At 44.8% G+C, this 24,898-nt stretch overlaps 1 protein-coding gene across 5 annotated transcripts in view; it reads right to left on the bottom strand.

The window, feature by feature from the left end:
• Positions 1–24,898, bottom strand: part of CLSTN1 (calsyntenin 1) — an 80,903-nt gene that overhangs the window by 6,772 nt on the left and 49,233 nt on the right. For 2 of the 5 annotated variants that reach the window (XM_029230196.1, XM_029230198.1), the window contains 10 exons: positions 21,672–21,701; positions 20,303–20,498; positions 18,746–18,954; positions 15,488–15,637; positions 15,189–15,374; positions 11,941–12,189; positions 11,480–11,601; positions 6,164–6,326; positions 2,497–2,553; positions 1,051–1,208 (listed from right to left, as the gene is read on the bottom strand). In XM_029230196.1, the coding sequence (XP_029086029.1) occupies positions 1,051–1,208; positions 2,497–2,553; positions 6,164–6,326; positions 11,480–11,601; positions 11,941–12,189; positions 15,189–15,374; positions 15,488–15,637; positions 18,746–18,954; positions 20,303–20,498; positions 21,672–21,701 (1,520 nt within the window). The remainder of the gene's footprint in view (positions 1–1,050; positions 1,209–2,496; positions 2,554–6,163; positions 6,327–11,479; positions 11,602–11,940; positions 12,190–15,188; positions 15,375–15,487; positions 15,638–18,745; positions 18,955–20,302; positions 20,499–21,671; positions 21,702–24,898) is intronic. The other 3 variants (XM_029230199.1, XM_029230197.1, XM_029230200.1) reach the window with 3 other exon arrangements.

The raw sequence follows: 24,898 nt of genomic DNA, 5'->3' as shown, positions 1-24,898 counted from the left end.
GAACAGAATAAGGTTCTAACGGCAAGAAGCTGAAACCACAAACACTTTAACAAAGAGGATTAGCTTGGGACTGATTTGAATTGGTGACTTGGAGAAGAAAAGCTCACATAATTCCAGTGACTGTGACCCTATTATATGATGGTAAATATCTAAGGCACAGACAGATCTGTGATATAATAAATATATATTTGGTCTTTGTCCCAGGTTTCTGGCACAGAGCTCCTAAAACTTTTGGAATTTCCTGACGGATAGGGGCATCTTTTTTTATTCCTAATAAGCCCCTTTCAGCCACCCCCAGAATTTACCTTAATGAGGTGACTCTTGGATGCGGACTGGTTGCCAAAGAAACCAACCACGTGATTACACTGGACCTTCAGCCTCACCTCTAAACTCTGGGGAGGGGACAGAGACTGGAGATTGAGTTAATTAATCAACAGTCGTCAATGATCTGGTCAATCATACCTACATAACAGACCCTCCACAAAAACTTCTCAACGACAGGGTCTGGAGAGCTTCTGGGCTGGTGGACACAGCGAGGTGCCGGGAGGGTGGTGCACCTGGAGGGGGCGTGGAAGGCCCGTGCACCCTCCTCCACTCCTGGCCCTGGGCCTCCCTTCCACCTGCTTGTTCCTGAGTTGTATCCTTCATAATAAACCAGTAATAGTAAGTGAACTGTTTTCTGAGCAGTTCTAGCAAATTATTGAACCTGAAAAGGGCGAGGGATTGTGGGAACCCTCGACTTTTTTCAGCCAAGTGTGGGTACCAGAGGCCCAGATCCTTGCAGCTGGCACCAGAGGAGCAGGCATGTGGGGGGCAGTGGGGCCTGGTGCCCAGTTAGCGTCAGGACTGAACTGGATTACAGGACGCCTGGGGAGTCGGGGTCCAGGAGCTGGAGAACTGGTGTGTGAAAGACACCCCACACGTGTAGTGTCGGAGATGCTGTGAGTAAAAGCAGCTCAGGACCAATCATCGATCAATCCTTATGCCAACAGCCTCCGCACTTGTGCTTGAGGAAGTCGTGGGTGCCATGCAGGTGGGTGCTGGTGTTACCTTGACACCGCTGCCGCTGTCTTCGGGGATGTGCAGGTCTAGCCCCTCTTTACAGGTATACAGACAGTCAATCACTTTTTTATCTGTGAGCTTCCCGGAACGGATCGTCAGGCCAGCCAGATTACCTCGGAAAAACTGAGTCATGTGCAGGTCACCACCTGCAGAACACGGGGGTGGAAAAGCAGAAGTTGTGAGTGCAGCCCAGGGCCTCCTGCTTCACTTTTCAATGTGATGTTACCGGTGGTGGCAGCCTGATGGGTGGACATGCGGGTTAGTTCCTACCAGATCCTGTTAGCCTTGCAATCGACATGGAAGCACAATGAGGAAATTAAATGGTTTATGGTCATGCACGTGGCCCGGAGAAGAGAGGAGCTGGGGGTCCCTCCCCAGAAGCCAAGAGGTCCCGTGAGTGTCCCCACACATGCGGCCACTTCCTGGTAAGGGTGGCCCTCGCTGCACCCGTCATCATGGTACACAAGTGATGTCCTACCAGCGCCAGCCTCTTCAACCACTGCCTGGATCCGGCGCTGGGTTTCTTTTTTTTTTCTTTTCTTTTTTTTTGGCTGCACCGCGACCAGGGATCAAACCCCGGTCCCTGCACTGAAAGCGCCAAGTCCTAACCATTGGACCGCCAGGTAATTCCCCTGGGCTGCTTTTTCTAACTGAGCACACTCGGGGAATACACACAAACTTGGGGATGAACGTACACAGGCAGGAGTAGAAAGATAAGAGGAATGCTAAAATCCTACCCTGCACAAAGCCTAGTATCAAGGCCGCCTACACGGGCTATTTTGTTGAGTCCCAGTGTGCCTGTCTCCTACTACTGAGGATAACTGGGAAGAGTGAAGATGTTACAAGAAAAAGCCAGAAGGTGGCCCTTGACAGACTGTAACAAAGAGCCAAAACCAGGAGGTACTAAACCCTGTTCTTACACTGGAGGAGGAGGAGAGACCAATTGTCAGCAGCATGCCTCACTCCGGATAAGGGACGTTAAGACACCAAATCGTCACTAGGGATCGAGATTTCTAAGAAACATTATTTAAAACTTATTATCAGTCAGGACAGAATATCTAGCCACGAGTCTTTTCCTGTCTCCTGGTTCAGACACACGAGAAGCAGGAGGTGGCCTCCCAACCAAACTTAGCCTGTGAGATTTCAGCGGGGCGCCTCACGCAGTGGGATGGGGTAAAATTTGATGAGGAAAAGAAAAAATTCCCACTAGTACATTGCATTAATGAGTCATTTGTTCTCACTTCAACTGGGATCAGAATGGGCAGAAAAGGGAAATCCCATGATGCAGTGGAGTAGCATAAGGCAAAGCAGCAGCTCAAATAGTGTCTGGGACCAAAATGCAACTTGGGTGTCTCATGCGAAATGCACAATGAATGGATGTCTCGTCTTTAAATGAAACACAATAGTGAACCGTAGGCAAGGAAGTCCAGCAACCTGCAGAGGCCACAGGCACAGGCTCAGTTTCATTGTCATTTTCAACTCCTGAATACTCTGTAGAAAAGCAAGACAGACAACAGAAAAGGACCAAGAGATTAGGCTCTTCAAACTGGACCTTGAAAATTAGTTTTGAAAAGCTACCAAACACAAAGAGAAAAATTGCCCTCCCATCCCTCCTGGGGACACACTCCACACCTGAATGAAAACTGTACTTGATCACCTTTTCCCAAAGGGATATTTACCACTCCCGTGCTCCTTTCCATTCTTTTTTTTTTTAAATATATTTTATTTAAGTACAGTTGATTTACAATATTGTGTTAATTTTACAGCAAAGCGATTCAATTATACATATATATATTCTTTTTCATATTCTTTTCCATTATGGTTTATCACATGATACTGAATATATTGTAGTTCCCTGGGCTACACAGTAGGACCTTATTGTTTATCTCTTTCCATTCTTTTATTCCACCTTCCGGCAGCCTCCTTGCCAAAACAGAGGTCAGATTCAAAATGAGATGAGTAACAGCTGTGCACTGAATGCACTGATCTCCTCAACCTGTCCAGGCAGGACACTGGGAGGTGGCAGCTGGCGCTGACGGCAGAGACGTACCTGGTGCAAAAGGCACCCACCCTGGACCACAGCGCCAGCCTTTTTAATGGGGAAGACACATGTCAGCGTCCAAAGCCTGGTATGTAGTGAACATTTATGTCTTTTTTGAAAGCTCAAAAGGAGTTCAAATCGGTTCACACTTGGATGTCACTCCCATCCAAGTGACAGACGAAAGAAGGCATTTTTAACCAGTTTTTCTGAACAGAAAGGGAGAGTCGGAGGTTAAGGAACTCACCCAGAGAAACATAATCGGTGATGGGCCTGGGGACAGCGGCTGTGGTTCCCGACCAGCGTTCTGGGTCGAGGCACCCGCCCAGCGACGGAGGACAGAATTTCCACTCTCCAGACCACGCGGTGGGTGCACTACTTCCCTCTCCCCGCCCCACCCCACGGTGCAGGCCTCACCACCTTTCCTGCCGCGGCCACATGGGGACGAGGCCAGGTGTGCACAGTTGAGCCCCGGAGCCCACACGGCTCCTACGTCCCCCTAACACACAGTTACAACTGACGTTTCCGTTGATCCCATGAAGCGGGCCTCCAGCCCAGGCTCCCCACAGTGAACTTGAAGGGAAAGGGACTTCAAATCCCCTGAAAGGAAGAAAGGAGATCTTCTTCCCCCATTAACTAAAATTTTTAAAACTTGTGTTTGGTTTGGAAATTTATAGGCAGATTCTTCTGGCTGAGGATGCTGAGAGGGCTGAGGTAGAAAGAGATGAGAAAGGACGAAAACTGATTGCCATCTGATGGCAGAGACACTGTGACATGGAGAGGAAGGCAGGGTGGGACGGGGGGGGGGGGGGGGGGGGGGGTATTTTAACCCATGTAACAAAGTTTCCAGAATACAAAATAACATTTAGGTTCACACTTGTATTCTTTTTTTTAATATGTAAATATCATGCCTTTTTAAAACTTTTTATTTATTTATTTATGGCTGCGTTGGGTTTTTGTTGCTGCACACAGGCTTTCTCTACTTGTGGCGAGCGGGGGCTACTCTTGGTTGCGGTGCGCAGGCTTCTCACTGCGGTGGCTTCTCTTGCTGCAGAGCACGGGCTCTAGGCGCGCAGACTTCAGTAGTTGCAGCACGCAGGCTCAGGAGTTGCGGCTTGCAGGCTCTAGAGCGCAGGCTCAGTAGTTGTGGCGCACGGGCTTAGCTGCTCCGCGGCATGTGGGATCTTCCCAGACCAGAGCTCAAACCTGTGTTCCCTACACTGGGAGGAGGATTCTTAACCACTGCGCCACCAGGGAAGTCCCCACACTTGTGTTCTTATTCTTTGTTTTTTTTTTGGCCGCGCCATGCAGCATGTGGGATCTTACTTAGTTCCCTGACCAGGGATCAGTGGAAGCGCAGAGTCTTAACCACTGGACATCCAGGGAAGTCCCTTGTATTCTTATTCTTATTTTTAAAATCCTTACTCAGAAATTATGGTTTAATTTGGGAAGGAAGTTTGAACTAAAATTTTAAGAGTAACAACTACAAGCTTCCTGAAATTTTAAGGGTAACAACTAAAAACTTTCTAATAATTTATTCCTCATTCCTTGGTCTCACGTTCTACTTTCTCACAGATGGACTGTCACCAGTAATAAATCTGGGAATTTGCTGAAGAAGTTCACTGTGAAATGCTGTCTTATTCTTTTTCATATGGAAGGATCTGCAGGAAAATTATGAAATTCAAATTCTCCTAAAAGCAGCAAAACTGTCTTGGCATTTAGGCTCTTTCACAAATTTCTAACCTAACTCAAGGTATAATGTTTCCAAAGGGAAGGAAAAAGAAGGCCTATTTAGCAGGTACATGTAGTGATGGTGACACCCTGAAGCGACACAACACACAGTCATGGGCAAAGTTGGAGGGGGGGCCCATGAACCTTGAGAGCAGACCAAGGGGTCTGGGAAAAATCACATGCTTAATTTTTACTAACTTCTAAAATTTAGTTTTCCCTTTGGTTACAAATGTCAGCTACAAATCACAGGAATATTAGAAGAAACTGTGACTGTGCCGCCAGGTATCATGTCCTACCAGCTGCTCTGCTGTAGGTACACGGCATGGTTACAAAGCCCCTCCTGCTCTGCCTCCTGGAAGTTTATGGAGGTGCCTGATCTTCATGAGTTAATAAAGCGGCACAGGCGTTACTACTTTACAAATTTATCCTTTTAGTACTTTGATAACTGTATTTCAGTTTAATTGGTCGCCTTTGAAATCCTATGTGTTTCATTTTGTTTCAGAGACTAATAAGAAATTATCCTGAGAAAGGTCCACAGGCTTCACAAACCACCAAAGGACTCCGTGGCACAGAAAAGGTTAGCACCCCTGGTTTGGTGGGTCAGAACACTGGGCCTGAGTGCACTGGCTCCAGTGGTTCAAATCCTAGCACCACGTAACCAGCTGGCAACACAGCTCACTACTTCTCTGAGCCCCGGTTTTTCAGCTATGAAATCGGGATAAAAAGAGCTGCTGCCCCGCAAACATACTATTAGGATTAATGAGATAACGTATGTGAAGCCATTGGCACACAGCCTGCCACTCAGAAGACAAGAATAAAAGGTGTCGTCTCGCTGGTGGCTGTCATCACATCCCGTCCTGGTCTTCCAGCAGAGATGGCCACGGACTCTCCCCCAATCCTCACTGAAGGTGCTCCCGCCAGGTTATCAAGTGCTAATCACTCTGACGAGCCCTCCTGGCCGGAGCAACTCACGTGTCTGTGCCTGACGGTTGCCGCCCTGTTTTTGTAAACTTTCCAACGAACAGGTTAATTTATAAATAATTTATAAACAAGGTCCTCAATGACACTCTCCCTCTGCATATCTCCTCCTGGACCCCCGGGAAAGGAGTTCCCATCCTTTAACGCCTTCATCAAGCATCGTAAATAGAGCCCTCCTTGAGCCTGGCAGCAGCCGTGCCCCCCAGAAAGGCTACACCAGGCAAAGGAATGAAGAGAAAGGAGAGGACAGTAAGGGATGTGAGACTCTGAGAGGAGCCTGTTTCCACCAACAGAGCAGAGAAGAAGTGCTGAATTCTCGAAGCCTGGAGGGGACGGGGTGCCGACGACCGTTACCTTGCCAGCAAGCTCCAACCATGAGCTGGGTTTCGATCTTGGACGCATGAAGCGGGTAGTCTTCAGTCACAGAGAAGGGCTTGTGAGAGACGCCGTCCACGTAAAGAGTCACGTTTGGGATTTCCACGTTGAGGACATAGTGATGCCATTCCTCGTCACAGACCTACAAGGCCAAGGGGGTGGGTGGTTAAGTGTGAAACGTCCACCTTCCCTCTCACCCAAAGACGCAGCCATGAGAGCGACATAACTGGACACAAGAACAAGTCACCCAGAATGAACCTCTGTCTTCCTAAAAAGGAAAAGACTTAAAATGACAACAACAAAATACGTCTCATCCCACCACATCTCACCCCAAAAGGTCAAGGTGACATTACCATCTCTAGGACACTTCAGACTTGGGGGCGCTACTCATTTGTCATGTGACAGGACCCCAGACAGGGAGCTGCCCGATTCCCTTCTGCCAAGAGCATGACACCAGGAAATTCTAGTATCAGCAGGATGGACACCACCCAGGGGGCTGGCCATTCCTTTTCTGGATCAAAATGAAAAATGTGGCACTTCCACATTAACCACTGTGGCGCAGTGGTTAAGAATCCGCCTGCCACTGCAGGGGCCACGGGTTCGAGCCCTGGTCCGGAAAGATCCCACATGCCATGGAGCAACTAAGCCCGGGCACCACAGCTACTGAGCCTGAGCTCTAGAGCCCGCGAGCCACAACTACTGAGCCCACGTGCTGCAACTACTGAAGCCCGCGCACCTAGAGCCCGTGCTCTGCAACAAGAGAAGCCACCGCAATGAGAGCCCACGCACCACAACGAAGAGTAGCCCCTGCTCGCCGCAACTAGAGAAAGCCCGTGTGCAGCAACGAAGACCCAACACAGCCAAAAATAAATAAATATTTTTTAAAAAATGAAAAATGCCTCCAGTTTCTGAACGAGGCCCACTACAGCACATGTGCTTTCTTTTTCGGTTCAAAGGTGATGGTCTAAATAAATACGAACATACAGCTCAGATGGCCAAATTCAACTGAGCTCCTCTCCTATCATGAAGGAGCAGCTCCCCAATATCTCCCTTGTTGTCACGTGGGGTGCTGGTCTGCAGTCTCCAAGGCCTGGCTGGTCTGGCATTCCCTGATTTCTGGCTTTAGAGGAAGAGGCAGACATGCAAGAACAGGGACAGGCAGAGAAGGAGATGCTATGGGATGACATTTCTAAAACTGTATTTTTAAAAAGCCTGCCCAGGGACCTCCCTGTGTGGTCCAGTGGTTAAGAAATCTGCCTTCCAATGCAGGGGACGTGAGTTTGATCCCTGATTGGGGAACTAAGATCCCACATGCAGCAGGGCAACTAAGCCCGCACACCACAACTACTGAGCCTGCACACCGCAACTAGAGAGAAGCCCCTGCATCACAACTAGACAGAAGCCCACGTGCCGCAACGAATAGCTCGCGTGCCACAACTAAGACCCGACGCAGCCAAAAATAAATATTTAGAAATAATAAATAAATAAAAAGCTTGCCCAATTTACCTTTAAATTCTAAGAAACTGAACCAAGGAGAAATCAAGAGCTAAAACAGACCAGAAACATCAAAATAAATGAAGAAATTACCAAAGATTATCCCCAAAAGAAAAGCAGCTGCTCTTTATAAGTCTGAGGAAAAAATTCAAATCTCTAATATCGTATATATGTTTCTTATATACGCATAATGTATGTGTGTATAAATGTATAATCACATATTTCTAAATAAAGAAATTGCACAGGGCTTCCCTGGTGGCGCAGGGGTTGAGAGTCCGCCTGCCGATGCAGGGGACATCCCGGTCCGGGAGGATCCCACATGCCGCGAAGCGGCTGAGCCTGTGGGCCATGGCCGCTGGGCCTGCGCGTTCGGAGCCTGTGCTCTGCAGCGGGAGAGGCCACAGCAATGAGAGGCCCGCGTACCGCAAAAAACAAAAACAACAACAAAAAGACATTGCACAGTAATTCACTTTTGAGACAGATAAGATCTTAATTTTAGTTTCTTTATTTAAAACAAGTTCTATAATATATGCTGCTTCAGAAAGTAATTTATATTACACCCCCAGTTTTTAAAATAGTACGGGTTTCTTGGGAAATACCATGAGCATATCTTGAGAAGAGAGTAGGAGAATTAGTATAATTTTTTAATTTCCTTGAAAACACGGTGATTAGGGTAGTAAAACCCCAAACCACAGACAACACCCACGACAATACTGGTGACAAAGTGACTACATGAATGCTGAAACAAGTCGGGTGGAGGAAAGCAACAGGGCTTCTGATCCAGGTGATACCAGAGTGTGTGAAGCCACATTTTTAAAAAAATATTTTATGAAAACAACAGAAGGGAGAGATCAAACCCTAAAGCTGGAAAAAAAAAAAAAAAACTCATGCTTTTCAAAGTGTAGGAAAGCTAATTTCATGTAAAATTGAGGGGGGAAAAATGATCACGACTCAATCCCAAAAAGTTTTTAAAAGAAAAAAAAAAAAGACAACCAAAGGGAATAACCTCCCTTCAGATAATGAAACCACACCTGAAAGACATACCTAACAAAAGAGATGAAAATGATAATCTGTTATTTCAAAACACGCTAAAAGACATGAGGAAAATGACAAAACAGAAGAACATAGTTTGTAATTAGAGCAACTCAGAAATGAGGTGACAAAGCACAGGAATGATTTAAACAAAAGGGAAAGATACAGAAAACAGGTAAAGAATATCAACAAAAGACAAGAGGAGTCCCCAGAGAGGAAAACCAAAGCAATAGAAGAGAATACTAAAAACTATAACAAAAACTTTCCTGAAATACCAAAACGTTTGAAACTAGATACTAAAAGGCATACCACATATTCGGGAAAACAGGCCTAAGACAACCAAGACATATTCGTAAAATCAAATGACCTTAAAGAAAAGAAGAAGAAGGAAAAAAAAAACCCCACACATCCCATGGTCATCCAAACAAAAAGACTGAGTGTTTTTCTTTTCTTTTCTTTTTTGCGGTACGCGGGCCTCTCACTGCTGTGGCCTCTCCCGTTGCGGAGCACAGGCTCCGGACGCGCAGGCTCAGCGGCCGTGGCTCACAGGCCCAGCCGCTCCGCGGCACGTGGGATCTTCCCGGACCGGGGCACGAACCCGTGTCCCCTGCATCGGGGGGCAGACTCTCAACCACTTCGCCACCAGGGGAAGCCCAAGGCTGAGTGTTTTATAAAGGAAAGAAAATCAAGCTGTTGTCAGATTTTAACAGCAACATTTTACATCAGAACTCAACGGAGAGACAGATTTTCTGTTCTTGGAAATCTTACGTCGGAGCCAGAGATGTTATATCCAGCCAAAGTGACCTTCAGTATAAAGGCCATATTAAAACAACACGTAAGAACTCAGGAATTAACTGTTTCCATGAGCCCTTCCTGAGAACACACTTCCTACGACCCAAGTGACCAGAGATCAAGTGGTGACACTGACCACTGACGGCTGCTAAAATCACAGAGAAACAACCCGACGGAGCTTAAACAGATCAGAAACATGCAAACCCCATTCTGATCAAGCCTTTACAGCCCAGTCCCAATTTACAGGGTATAAGGAAGAGAGAGGAGTGGTAAATGACACCACAGAGAGAGGAGCATGTTCTGTCACCAAAGAAACTCCAAGAGAGAAGAGGAAAATCTACAGATTAAAATAAACTCAAAAGGTCCATCAGCCAATCCCAGTGTAAGGCCCCTTATTTGGATCCTGATTCAAACAAACAAATTTGTAAACACGAAAACATCTATGAGACAATTTGAACAAAAAATTCTTAATAGTGGAAGTAACAATGAAACAAGGTTGACCAAGAGCTGATAATTATTGAAGCCAGGGTGTGTGGAGTTGTTCCTTACACTAATCTGTCCACCTTTACCTATGTGTGAAATTTTCCATGATAAAGTTTCTAAAACATGTCATCAGAAGAAACTGAATATCTAAGTGTAGACTGTGGTTACTAAAACAGAACTATACCTAAAATGTCTACCTACATTGCAACGTTTTTTTCTGTATGATACCTTTCTTAGTTTCTTGAAAAAACTGATGACAAAAGTTTCCGAGAAAGAAATGATCTATGTAAATAAAAATTACACCAGTAAGAGATGAACACTGCCGGACAGTCACTTCATCTTTCCACCATCACATACTTTTTTCCTTTCTCATATGTGCTCTTATGTATCTATCTTGTAACTGTTTCAGACAATGTTATATTTTACCAACTACAGGCACATATAACACTATGTCAGCTCTTATCCACAAACTCCATGAGGCAAACAAATTAAGCTCAGGTTTCCTTCTTGCCCCAACTCTAAATCACAAGAGGAAATGACCTGCTGTGATTTTAATGAAAAGGCTTTCTCAGTTTACAGCATCTCCTCATTTCCTGTAACACATTGATTCTTTGCACATGACACTTGATTTTTATCACAGCAACTGTTAGGAAATCAGCTTTGCAAAGATATGACATCATCACAAGAAGTATAATGTGCTCTAACGTTGAAACTATAAATTCCCACGAGCTAACAGTTCATGTGATGTCTGAAAGATGTCAAGATTGCTGGTTCCTTGAATATTTAAAATATCGCGTCGCACCCTCGAATCTGCTGAGGCACCCAGGGTCCTTGGCACAACTTGGGAGGCAAGGCCTTAAATAACAAACAAATACAAGGACCTCAATCCCAATTTTGAAGCAAGTGCTGCTTATCTCAAGAAATTATAACACGATATTTGGGATTTAAAACATATCATTTCTTTATACAGGCACACCTTGGAGATATCACAGGTTTGGTTCCAGACCACACCAATAAATCGAGTATCACAATAAAGCGAGTCTTACGAATTTATTTTCGTTTCCCAGTGCATATAAATTTATGTTTACACTATACTGTGGTCTATTAAGTGTGCAACTGCATTATGTCTAAAAAATAACAGTTACATACCTTCATTAAAAAATACTGCTAAAAAATGCTAACATTATCTGACAAGGCAGGGTTGCCACAAGCCTTCAATTTATAAAAACTGCAATTATCTGTGGAGCGCAATAAAATGAGGTACGCCTGTATTAATATTTTATGTATAAAACACGTACAGGTAAAAAAACAAACTTAGGCTTTCAGTAAAAAGGAGTTCAGTGGATTTAATTTGCTGTCCTATTAGCCACAGACACAGAAATCATAAAATCGTAAATAAACCCCGCCCATAAACAGCTGGTCCTGTTCACGGTCGCAGTGCCCGTTTAATCTCTCTGAAAAACACCCACAGCAGTGAGTTTTCCATGCACTCACCTGATTCAACTTCCAGTGGAATTCTGCAGGTCTGTATTTCTTCTCTTCTGAAGGATCCTGACGGAGGAGGAAAATAAGCCGGCAGCCGTGGACATAGAGTGAATAATGGTGTCGGTTCATATCTGCGAAGAGTAATTCTACTAGTAAACTGCCGACTTAAGACCCAAAGGAGAACTAAAAGCTATTTCTTGAATGGATCTTGAAAACACAGTTTTATCAGCATGGGTGAACTCTCCATGGTGGGCCAAGGCAGGGTTTAGGAAAAACTACGCTTGGGCTTTACTGAGAAGAGGGGCCCAATCCACTGAGTAAAGCTAACAAACGCCCAGAGACCAGTGCAGTGTCTTGAGCACAGAACAACGTGTGTCACCAAGAGCGTGTGGGAGCCTTTAGGGTTAGAATAAGGTGCCCACCTCCAGGCACCACTACAGCGGACGCCCCTTACAGCGAAGCTCACCCACCTGTTTTGTCTGAGCTGCAAAGGACCGTCTCCTTCTTCCTGCCAAACGGCCCGTGCCTCATCCACACAGAGATCGTAAAAGGCTCCTTGGGGTTGACGGAAACGACGCCATCTGGGACCCTCACCCCTTGAGTGCCATTGAACTCGTAGACCTGGTCGCTGTCGTGGCCATTGTCAGTGGGGAGGCCGATGGTCCAGTTCAAGGAGCTGCCCGGGGAAGGGAGCAGCTCAGCTGTGCCAGACGCAGCGCCTAAGCAACATGGAGACACTCACTATGTATCATGCGACGAACTCAAAAGGGATAAGCATTTCAAAGCCACACTAAGGTACTGTCTTTGTTTTTTTGTTTTTTTTAAATTGAACTAGAGTTGATTTACAATGTTGTGTTAGTTTCAGGTGTACAGCAAAGTGATTCAGTTATACATACATATATAAATATATATATTCTTTTTTTTACATTCTCTTCTGTTATAGGTTAGTACAAGATATTGAGTATAGTTCCCTGTGCTATACAGTAGGTCCTTGTTTATCTATTTTATATATCGTAGCGTGTATATATTTATCCCAAAGTCCTAATTTATCCCTCCTCTCCCCACCTTTGGTAACCATAGTTTGTTTCCTATGTCTGTGAGTCTATTTCTGTTTTATAAATAAGTTCATTTGTATAATTTTTTTTAGATTCCACACATAAGCGATAGCATATGATACTTGTCTTTGTCTGACTTACTTCACTTTGTATGATCATCTCTAGGTCCACCCATGTTGCTGCAAATGGCAATATTTCATTCTTTTTTATGGCTGAGTAATATTCCACTGTGTGTGTGTGTGTGTGTGTGTGTGTGTGTGTATACATATATACACACACACATATATATATATATATATATACATATCTTCTTTACCCATTCATCTGTCAATGGACAGTTAGGTGAGTTCCATGTCTTGGTTATTATAAACAGTGCTGCTATGAGCACTGGGGTGCATGTATTAAGGTACCACTTTTATCTTAGTGGTTATACAGTTTGCTAGTTCCAGTTTACTTTTCCTCAAAAATAAGGGTTTTTATTATTAAAAAGATTCATAAATAATAACCATGGATTTTTTTTAAAGGAAGAAAAAAAGAGGAGTATAACCTTTAAAAACTGTGAATCACTATGTTGTACAGCAACTATACTTCAATAAAAAAATAAAGAAAAGAGAAAAAAAGAAGCATTACTTGTGATCCCACCCCAATATATCCACTATTAACATGTGGGTATAAACACTTCCAGTCCTTTCTTTATGAATGTACACATATTATTAAAATATGTATAATACGTACGAATATATGTCATAAAATATGTATAATATGAATATATTATAAAAATGGAGTCCTGCTATGTACATACCTACATATATTCCCAGTAATATTCTTTTTTTTTTTTTTTTTTTTTTTTGCAGTACACGCGCCTCTCACTGTTGTGGCCTCTCCCATTGCGGAGCCCAGGCTCCGGATGCGCAGGCTCAGCGGCCATGGCTCACGGGCGCAGCCGCTCCGCGGCATGTGGGATCTTCCCAGACCAGGGCACGAACCCGCGTCCCCTGCATCGGCAGGCGGACTCTCAACCACTGCGCCACCAAGGAAGCCCTCCCAGTAATATTCTTTACAGCATAATTTAAAATGTCTGAATAGCATTTCACTGTATAGAATTTGTGCTGTGATATATTTAACTGATCTGTCCTGTGCACACGGAGTTGTCCCTATTTTTTCTCTGTGACAAACCTTGGCTTGACCAGGACTTCTGTGTGTCTCCATGATTATTCCCTTAGGATAAACTCCTAGAAATGGGATACTAAGCCAAAGAACATGAAACAACTTTTGTTACACATTGCCAGGCTCGATTTTCTTTTAAATTCATCCACAGAGGATTTTGCAACCTTTCACAGCCACTGGGCCCTTGACTTCTCTATTCCTAGGGGCAGCATGACTTGGCTGGGACAGCCTGGTCTTTTGAGTATCATACGATCTTGGTCCAAATCCCAGCTCAGCCACTTCCTAAAAGTGTGACCTTGGGCAAGCGACTCAGCCTCCCTCAGTCTCAACTAATTCTTCTGTAAAGACAAGGCCAATGCTACCACCTTTGTAGACCTGATGGGAAGATTAAATGAAATAACACATGTGGAAGGACCTAGCGTACAGTAAGCACTCAAATATAAAATTCTTTCTACCTTTGAACTGTTCTGCTGACAGAATGTTCATTTAATACCATAGAAAATAACGGCATTACGAGAAAGTACGTTTTTTACACTATACTTACATAGTATAAAATAGAAAATATTCCAGACCTCTTTACTTACATACATTTAGGTACATGATTATAAATATTTGGATTCAGAATCAGGATGAGCCACAGAGAATATACTTTTTCCCTTTTGCTTATTCTTCATATGACAATTTCCAATTATGAAAGAAAACTGGTTGCCTAAATCTAACTGTCATTATCACTTAGTGAAAAGACGGATGAGAACTGGAAAATGCTCCCTACGAAAGGCCCTTCCGAGCATCAAGAGGCCACTGAAGTTACTGGTGTCTTACCACCGGCCAAGCGGAACATTCCTCCTCAGCATCTTCCCCAAGAGGCATCCATACCTCACCTTTGCCTCATTCAGACAGACCAGGAAAATATCCAAACCGACGGTGAAGATGGAGAACTAGCCTTGGGTCAGATCTGCGATCATTCTGTCTCTCAGCTGCTCCACACCTTGTTTGTGGGACATAAAGACTATAAATTCGATGCAGGTTTCCTTAGTTTCCATTTTCTACTTCACGTTTGCCAAAAGCTATTGCATTACCTATAGCTTTTTTTTTCCTTCAGTCCTTACATAAACGTCTCATTTCATTTAAAGCTCACTCCATCCGCCTGCCGATGAAGGGGACACAGGTTCGTGCCCTGGTCCAGGAGGATCCCACATGCCGTGGAGCGGCTGGGCCCGTGAGCCATGGCCGCTGAGCCTGCGCGTCCGGAGCCTGTGCTCCGCAACGGGAGAGGCCACAACAGTGAGAGGCCCACATACCGCAAAAAAAAGCTCACTCCACTTATAGAATGCCTATTTTGATGATTCTCAATGCATGTTAGAGAAATACTTGCTTCAAATCAGTGGTTCTTAAAATGCACAGACACACACACACACACACACACACACACACACACACACACACTCTTCTGAACAGACTTTTAGGGGTTCAGGGTCCCTCTCTCGCCTCCTTACCACAGAGCCGGTGGAGGGACTTCTCGGAGTAGGTGTCGCGGTCACAGCCCTTCCCTATGTGGCTGGTCTCCAGCTCCACCGTCACCTGCACTGAGGCCACCGATTCACCACATGTCTCCAGGTGGACGTTTGGGAAGAGCGCCAAAGCACCAGTGCCAGGCTCGTACTCGACCCTGTTGTTCCATCCTGTGTGGGCCCACACACGGGTGGCGGGGGGGGAAGAAAACTCCTGTTAGGTCTCCGTGGTGAACAGATTTTCAGAGCAGGTGTGACAGCAGCAGAGAGACAGTGAGGCTCACCTTGCCACCCAGGGGTGCAGGTGGGTTTGATGCTGATCTTCACCAAAACATCCTCTGTTGCCCTCTTCTTCCCGCAGTCGTAGGCCGTGACTGTCAGCTTGTACTGTTGCTCTTTCCTGGAGTTCAGCTTCTCTGTGTTTTTTATATAACCTTCCAAGAGGAAAAACAACAGTGAGAACCCAAACCCATTCTGCTTCTCTCTTCTGACTTTTTTTTTTAATTGACGTAGAGTTGATTGTGTCAGTTTCAGGTGTACAGCAAAGTGATTCAGATATATATATTTTTTTTTTTCCCCGATTATTTTCAAACCCACTGTTTTTGACTTCTGTCGTCCTATGCTGAAACACAAAATGCACGTGATTCAGCCCTGGAAACACTGACACAGAAATAAACTGATGCTTGAGATAATTAACATCCATGCTTTCCTGAGCTTGAACTCACACTAAATCCACCTTGAAGGATTATTTAAGCAGAGGAGTGAGTCTACAGAATTCAGCCTCCATTTATTCTTATAGTTGTATTTGGTTTTATATTTAAGATTTAATAGTTAACATGTAAGAGAATAAAAGAGACAAAATAATTCAAGTATTTCAAATATTAAATACAAGATGGAGGGCTTCCCTGGTGGCGCAGTGTTAAGAATCCGCCTGCCGATGCAGGGGACACAGGTTCGAGCCCTGGTCCAGGAAGATCCCACATGCCGCGGAGCAACTAAGCCCGTGCGCCACAACTACTGAGCCTGCGCTCTAAAGCTCACGTGCCACAACTACCGAAGCCTGTGCACCTAGAGCCCGTGCTCCACAACAAGAGAAGCCACCGCAATGAGAAGTCTGCGCACCACAATGAAGAGTAGCCCCTGCTCACCGCAACTAGAGAAAGCCGGCACGCAGCAACGAAGACCCAACACAGCCAGAAACAAAAATAAATAAATAAATAAATTTATAAAAATACAAGATGGAGCTGCATTAAATACTTCTTGCTAAAAGATTTACTTTGCTAGAGAGAGATTTCCTACCCTCAGCCAGTAGAACAGAAGCCTGCTTTTTGAACGTGAGTGCAAATGTCTGCAAAGTCTTTTCAATGTCCATCATTTCATCGAAGATTCTGGACTACGCATTAACAATGGAGACACCATAGCATCATCAAGAAGCCATAACCTAATAAAGAAGCTGCGCTCCAGAATAAGTTAATTCTAGTCAGTTACTAAGGATGGCGGGGTGTCTGGCAGCGAGGTATCAACCTTCATCTTCAAGATGAGGCAGAAAAGCCAAATCTGATGGAGAACAGAAAACGAAACTGACTAAGAGGCAGTCTCATTCGGATGCACGCTGACTGAAAGGTAGGGAGATAAAAAAATAAAAACACCTTAGGTGGGGGATTTTTATTAGATTTTGGTGGGAAAGGAAATAGAGGATCACCCTATAAGAGAACACAAGATTTGGTGCCAGAAAAGAGGCTTTCAGGGGACAGAGTAAAAACTTAAACATGACCTAAGTAGACACTTCTCCAAAGACATAGATGGCCAAAAGGTACATGCATGAAGAGATGCTCAACACTGCTATTTATTAGAGAAATGCAAATCAAAACTACAATGAGGTATCACCTCACACCAGTCAGAATGGCCATCATCAAAAAGTCTACAAATAATAAATGCTGGAGAGGGTGTGGAGAAAAGGGAACCCTCCTACATTGTTGCTGGGAATGTAAATTGGTGCAGCCACTGTGGAGAACAGTATGGAGGGTCCTTAAAAAACTAAAAATAGAACTACCATATGATCCAGCAATCCCACCCCTGGGCATAATATCTGGAGAAAACCACAATTCAAAAAGATACAGTGCATCCCAATGTTCATTGCAACACTGTTTACAATAGCCAGGACATGGAAGCAACCTAAATGTCCATCGACAGATGAATGGATAAATATGTGGTATATGTATACAAAGGAATATTACTCAGCCATAAAAAAGAATGAAATAATGCCATTTGCAGCAACATGGATGGACCTACCAGTTATCATACTAAGTGAAGTAAGCCAGACAGAGAAAGACAAACATCATGATATGCCTTAAATGTGGAATGTTTAAAAAAAATTATACAAATGAACTTACATACAAAACAGAAATAGACCCACAGACATAGAAAACAAACTTATGGTTACCAAAGGGGAAGGGGGGGAAATAAATTAGGAGATTGGGATAAACATACACACACTACTATATATAAAATAGGGCTTCCCTTGTGGCCCAGTGATTAAGAATCAGCCTGCCAGTGCAGAGGGCAAGGGTTTAAGCCCTGGTCCGGGAAGATCCCACGTGCCACGGAGCAACTAAGCCCACGTGCCACAACTACTGAGCCTGCGCTCTAGAGCCCGTGAGCCACAACTACTGAGCCCACGTGCCACAACTACTGAAGCCTGCGTGCCTAGAGCCCGTGCTCCACAACAAGAGAAGCCACCGCAATGAGAAGCCCGCGCACTGCAATGAAGAGTAGCCCCTGCTCACCACAACTAGAGAAAGCCCACACACAGCAACGAAGTCCCAGTGCAGCCGAAAATAAATTAATTAATTTTAAAAAAAAGTTAAAAAAAAAAAGAGATAACCAACAAGGACCTACTGTATAGCACAGGGAACTATATAGTCAATATTTTATAATAACACATAAGGGAAAAGAATCTGAAAAATATATATATATATATATATAAAACTGAATCACTTTGCAGTATGCCTGAAACTAACACAACACTGTAAATCAACTACACTTTAACTAAAAAACAAAACTTAAATGTGAGACAGACACACCAAGTTAGGTCTTGCTATGGACTGAATGTGTGTGTCCCCCCCAAATTCTTATGTTGAACTCTTGACTCTCAATGTGATGGCAGTAGGAGGTGGGGCCTCTGGGAGGTGATGAGGTTTAGACGAGGTCATGAGGGTGGAGCCCTCATGACGAGACTAGTGTCCTTACAAGAGAAAGAGACTAGAGCTTTCTCCCTGCCACGAGAGGACACAGCAAGAAGCAGGTCCTCACTGACGTTTGGCACCTTGATCTTGGACTTCTCAGCCTCCAGAACTGTGAAAAGTTAAGTGTCTGCTGTTTCGGCCCCCCAGGTCTATGGTATTTTGTTAGAGCAGCCTGAACGGACTAACTGTGAGTTTCACCGAAGTGCAGACAAAGTTTGGGTTTGAAGCCGATTGGCATAGAGGGGCTGCCTACCCCATCTCCCCCACAGTGAGGAAAGAACGCTCCTGGGTGCTCACCATCTTTGTCGACAGCAAATGGCACATCCGGGGTGACAATCTCATAGCTGCAAATCTGGCTGAACTGGGGGGAGCAGTCTGCGTCCACTGCCTCCACCCTCAGGATGCTGTCATACTGCTTCCCCTCTACCACCGTGGCTTTGTAGGACTTCTCCTTGAATACAGGTGCATACTCGTTCACGTCGTTCACCTGAATATGGACAGTTGCTCTGGAAGAAGGGGGGAGGAGAAAGGCTGTGTGTTTTGCTTGTTTTTTTACCCCAAGAATAAAATTCTGCCCTATTCTTAAATTTCCTTTGACTTTTAAAGTTAAAATAGGAATCTGGTTGATTCTTCCAAGTCCTAGCGAGTAAGAGAGCTGGTAAAAAGGCAGGAATATGAAATAAGAGACTTGGGATTTTCTTGACAATGTGTGGCAGGGCTGGCAGAAGGGAGATAAACTATATTAGACATCTGTTTGCTCTCCAATCAAAAAGTTAAAAATGTTTTGTTGCAAAATCTGGAAAAAAATTAGGAAGAAGGGTTAAGAAGTACAGATAGAAGATGGGAAATTATGAGCATTAAAACAAGTTCTGCCCTGCTTCTAAGGAATAGAGACCATCAGGAACCCACTGCTGGGATAGCATCCACTGCTGACCCAACAAATGAAGGGCCTCTACTTGCCCTTCCTGGTTCCATGTTCCATCTCCCCAGCCCGGGCACAAGAAAACTAGGGCATCATCAGACCAGGCTACAAACAGAAAACTGTCAGTCTCATGTGCTACTGACCAGGGCATGTTTCTGAATCAGACAAGGTCCCTGACTGAAATGAGGTCTTTTTCAGGGAAAATGATAATATCACATTTTGTAAAAAGGATGAGGCATGATTCACTGGCATGCAGCACTCCCACTGTTCACCAAGACCCTCCACACCCCAATGCTACCCATCCATCCTGACCCTCACAATGGGTTACACGACCTCACCTCACCTATGTGTCCTCCTTCCTTAGCCAATACACTAAGGAGAAACTGAGACACGACAAAATTAAATTTGCCTAATGTCGAAGGGCTAGTAAGTGGCGGAGAAAAGACTAGAAAAAGGCTAAATCCAAGTCTTGTTCAATCTTCTCCGTTACACCAGTAGTCCTCAACTGGCAGGAACGATGTGAACACACCCAGGATGGGGTGCAGAAGCCAGCTCTCTTCCACCAGCTCAAAAGCATTTCATGCCCTTTAAATTTACAGGAAAAAAAAAAAAAAAGATAAACGTAACAACAAAATACCTTCCTCCGGGTAAAAGTAGGCTTTTTGAATTTTCAACGTAAGGCCCTAGTTTCTTTACTAGAGTATCTGGTGGGATAAAATTACTCATTTATTCAACACCTACTATGTGCCAGGCACTTGCTGGGAGCCATACACAAGGGTAAACAGGATACCTGCCCTCAAAGAGCTTACAATCTCACTGGGGACAATTGGGAACTAGCCTCTGCCTCATGTTTCAAAAACAAGAAGTCTTGGGGCAGCGGCAACTGTCACCACTTTCCTTATACACACGCGCTCTCTGTCCAGCTCACTTACTTATGAGACTTTTTCACGTTGGCCCCGTCAGGCCCCTTCCCGCAGTCGTAGGCCTGGATGGCGAACGTATAGTCCTTCTGGAGTTCACAGTCCAGTTTCTCTTTTGAGCGAATGATTCCCTCGCCAGTGGATTTATCCACCACTACTGCATCAAAGGGGACATTCTGCCCATGAATTTTAAATCCACAAATCTCACCTAGGGAGTCAAAAGAGCATGGGTTAGAGCTTCCGCCACACAAACCAAGGGCACACTCCCCTCCTCCCCCAAAGAAAATAAACAACAACAATTTGGCAGCCAGGGGTTTAGGGGGTCTGTGAACAAAGCAAGGGCACTTGTGCTTGGACAGGGGGTAAGTTCTGGGGCTTTAGTAAAAAGAAGCATGTTCTGGCTTTCCAAGCAACTTGTTTAAACTTTGCATCCATTCATGCAGGAATACAAAAGAGAAAGAGAAAAAATATAGACAGGCATTTCACAGGAGTACTTAAGAGAGCTCCAGGGCAAAGTAGTTTCATTAGCAAACAGCCAAGGCCTGATAACACGGAGAAAACTGCCCAGCTACCTGGGAGGGCTGGGCGGCTATTTTGATTTGGACCAGAGAGGAGGCTAGAAGGCACAGTTAAGTGTTGAGAGAGGAAGAAGCAGTGAGGCATAGGTTCAGCACCATTATTACAGAAAGTCTGTCAAAAAAAAATATATATATATCGAAGAAACAAGTCTTCCTGTGCAATGAGCCTGGCTAAAATTAGGGAATCAAAACAAACTACTGAATGAGAAAACGGTAGAAATACCAACTTTTCAGGCATCCATTTCAACAGCTATCAGCTACAATTAAGATACAGTTTCCATTCTCGGGAGGGATTTGCTAGACTTGCCTAGTTTCGGACTTTATCCTATCAGACCTGAAAAAGAAGCCTGCCTGGGAACGTGAGCACATCCAAGTTGGTCTACAAGCTTATTTAGGAGTTAAAACCTAGGTTTCCATTCTGGCCCATGGGAGAATACATATAAATACTTTGATGTATGTATAAAACTTCACAGAGTATATTTCACGTAAAAATAAAACTGAACTCTTCCAAAATTACAACTAGTAGAAAATGGTTACAAAGTGAATCTCTTCAATCCAATTTTAAAAAAAGGAACAGGATTATCCATATAGTTCAAATGGATGTCTGATTTCCAGATATTTCTAACCAAGGGTCTGGTTACATACAATTTCCATCAATATACTTAAAAATAGAAATAAAGTAGGAGAATAAATAGGGGTAAGAGAACATGACAGTTCCTTCTGTTTAAGGGCTGATTCCCAATTTTATAAACAAAGTTAGTGGGTTAATGTTCATAAGAGGCATAGAAAGAACCCTTTATCACCTTCTTTGGTGACTGTCACCTCAAAACTCTCTAAAGGGAGAAAAGATAAACCCATGTCAGTAATACAGGAAAGAAGGAAGCCGAAACAATAAGGAAAAAAAAAAGTCAAAGATGTACATATTACACAGAAAAGCGTGACATAATTTAACAACAAATTCAGTAGCCAGCTTTAGCAGAACTGCATCTTCAGTAACAAAACATCTCTATGAATCCGACTTACCACAGATTACACTAGCCTAGTGATGAAATACTGCTATAAAGTCTCCTCACACCCTCAGGTGTCATGAGGATTTTTCTCTTCATGACTGCTTTGATGATAACGGTTTCTAAGTAAGTCTACTTGTTATTTTACAGTTTTTGGATTTTCATTTTCAAGCTAAGTTCTCAGTGGCTAGATTCTGGTAACTTTCAACTGGTCCTTAGATTTAACAGAACAGTTGGAGGAAAGGGTTTTACTTTAACCCTTTGTTCTTGAGCTGAATAACAATGTGTTCTCACCTAAAGTACCCAACCAAGGCAACAAACACAAAGCCCTCTTCTAATGGAACATATACTTAAATGCGAACTGAAACCAGATTCGGTACTAGCTGTAGCGATGCTACAACGATCATGGCTTTTATTTTGTGAAAACAGCTCTTCTCCCAAGTCAATATAAATCCTGCTCACCTCACCCTGCGACCCCTACAGAGCAGAAACGAGACGATCAGGAGTCCCTCTCCCCGGACGCAGCGTGGCTTCGCCCGGGAAACCGTCCCTCCCACCAGAGGTTACAGCCTCAATTCCCTGTTGTTGTTTTTTTTTTTAATGGTTTTACCACATATTTGCATATCCCTCAACAGTGTTGTTTCATTTTGTTTATTTTTGAGTTTCAAAAAATGGCCATCATATGGTGCGCAATTTTTGTGACTTGCTTTTTCACTTGACGTTTTCCAACCGTGTGTGTCTGAGATGCCTTCGTCCTCGTTGGCATATGCAGTCACATAGTTCACTCACTCTCACCAGCACGCACAGGGAGAACCCAGCGAGTTAAAACATAAGCTCTTAAAACATTGCCCGGCACACAGAAAGCGCTCCGCGAACGTTTGCTGTCACTGTAATTATTTCCCATTGTGTGAACACATCGTAACTCCAGTGTTTTGCTGTGTATGAACAAGGCTACGGTGGGTCCTTCTGTCCTGCTTCCTGGGCACATACACAGGCTCTCTGCAGATCTGTGCTGCCCGGTACCGGAGCCACTAGCCACGTGGGGCTGCTAAAACTTGAACTAAAATTCATATTTTAGTGCGTGATATTAAAAACTCAGTTCCTCGGTCGCAGTGGCTGCATTTCAAGAGCTCAACGGGCACACGTGACTAGTAACTACTGAATGGAGACGTGGACAGGGAATCCCACCACCATCACAAGCTCTACGGGACAGCACTGCTCAGAGTGGTGGGGGCAAACCCGCAGGTCAAGTCCAGCCAGGGCATGATTTTGAACGGCCTGCGAGCTGAAAATGGCTCCTGTGTATCACTTCAGGACACGAGAAAATTACATGAAATTCAAACTTCAGTGTCCATAAGTAATGTTTTATCAGGACACAGACCTACCAATGTCTTGTCTAGGGCTGCTTTCCCCTACCCCGATAGTGGCACAGTTGGGTCACTGCCAAAGAGACCCTGTGGGCTGCAAAGCCTCGAAATCTCACTACCAGCTTTTGACAGAAAGGCTGGCTGATCACTGCTCTGGAATCCACCATGAGCACAGCTGCTGGGTACCAGCTGCGTCCAACTGTTTTCCAGAACGCTAAGTCACTAGCTTGCTTTCACACTTTTCGGGTGTATACTAACACAGCATAGTATACGTTAAGGTAAATCAGGTTGCCCTGCTTGAATTCACAGGTAACGTCTCGGTTTTTGACTTGGAGTTTGCTGTTCCGAAGAGAAAACGGTGAGGCCGCCCCACATCGCTCACCGCGACAGCACGTGCTTTGCCGACAAGGTGGCTGTGTAGGGAAGTGAGATTTAAGACCCTGGGACGAAGCGTCTGACCTGGGTGATGCCGCCTACTTGGTGCATTGCTGAGTAAGAGTTTAAAGACACTCATCATTCAGGCAATGTCCTTGAGACTCTTTCTGAGATTATGAGGAGAGTGGAACTGTTTGCCAAAAGCTGAAACTCCCTCAGTCACTCCTTCGGGCTATCAGGCTAGGAGGAGGGGGAGGGAGGACTCCGAGGGTAGGAAGGCACCGGGGTGTTTCCAGTCCATATTTCAGGTGTCCGGGGAAGGCTGCATTGATAAGTCAGAGTAGAAACCAGAGGAAACTAAGGGAGCAAACCACATGCTCATCTGGGGAAGAGTTCCACAGAGAGGGAACAGTGAGTGCAAAGGTCCTGAGGCAGACCTGGGCCTGGCCCGGCTCAGGAACAAGGAGGCGTGTGCTGCTCAGTGGCTGAGCACAGGGGAGGACAAAAGATGAGGTGAGATACAGACAAGCAACTTGAAGCTACGGCAGCTACTACACAATTGCTACTTCTCCCCCAAGTGAGGAGGGCGTGACTGGAGAGTTCTGAGCAGAGAAATAAATAAATATGGCTCACAGTCTGAAAGAATCCATCTGACTGCTGTGCCGAAAATAAGTCTGTCAGAGGGCAAAGGTGGAGATACTGGAGTGATCCAGGCAGAGATGCTGAAGGACAGAGCAGGGAGGACATGGGACGCTGGGAAGTGGTCAGATGGGTTTTGAAAGTAAGGCCAAGGCTGAGGGATTCTGAGCGAGAAACTGCAAAGGATGAAGTTGCCTTCAGCCGACATGGGGAGAAACCATGGAAGGAAGGTCCGGAGGGAGGAATGGGGGGTTGTACTTCCGCTCTGAGCACGTGCCTCTGCCAGGATCTGTTACGGAATAACACCTCAAACGGATGACTATCAAATCTAAGAATAGACGTTATTCTGAAACTCATGTATTTCCAGGCTGCTCTCTAGAAGACAGGAACTATTTACAACGAGAACAGCAAAAACGTACACGTGCTACCTTCGCCACATACCCCACCGATTGTACCTAAGTCACTACTCAAATGGGCTACATCATTAGGATCTGGTGCCTCAGATCCACGGTGCTCATTACACAGCTAGGTCAACTGGGTCCTTTTGCCTGGAATGACTTAAAAACCATCTCGCCGGCTGGCAGCTTGATGCAACAGGAGCAGCATGAAGTTCACCCCGGGCAGACCTGGGCTTTCCGTACC

The sequence above is a fragment of the Monodon monoceros genome, unplaced genomic scaffold (genome assembly GCF_005190385.1).
Source record: "Monodon monoceros isolate NGI ecotype Baffin Bay Population unplaced genomic scaffold, NGI_Narwhal_1 Super_Scaffold_18, whole genome shotgun sequence".
Lineage (NCBI taxonomy): Eukaryota > Metazoa > Chordata > Mammalia > Artiodactyla > Monodontidae > Monodon > Monodon monoceros.
This window is presented reverse-complemented; position numbering and strand designations above follow the sequence as displayed.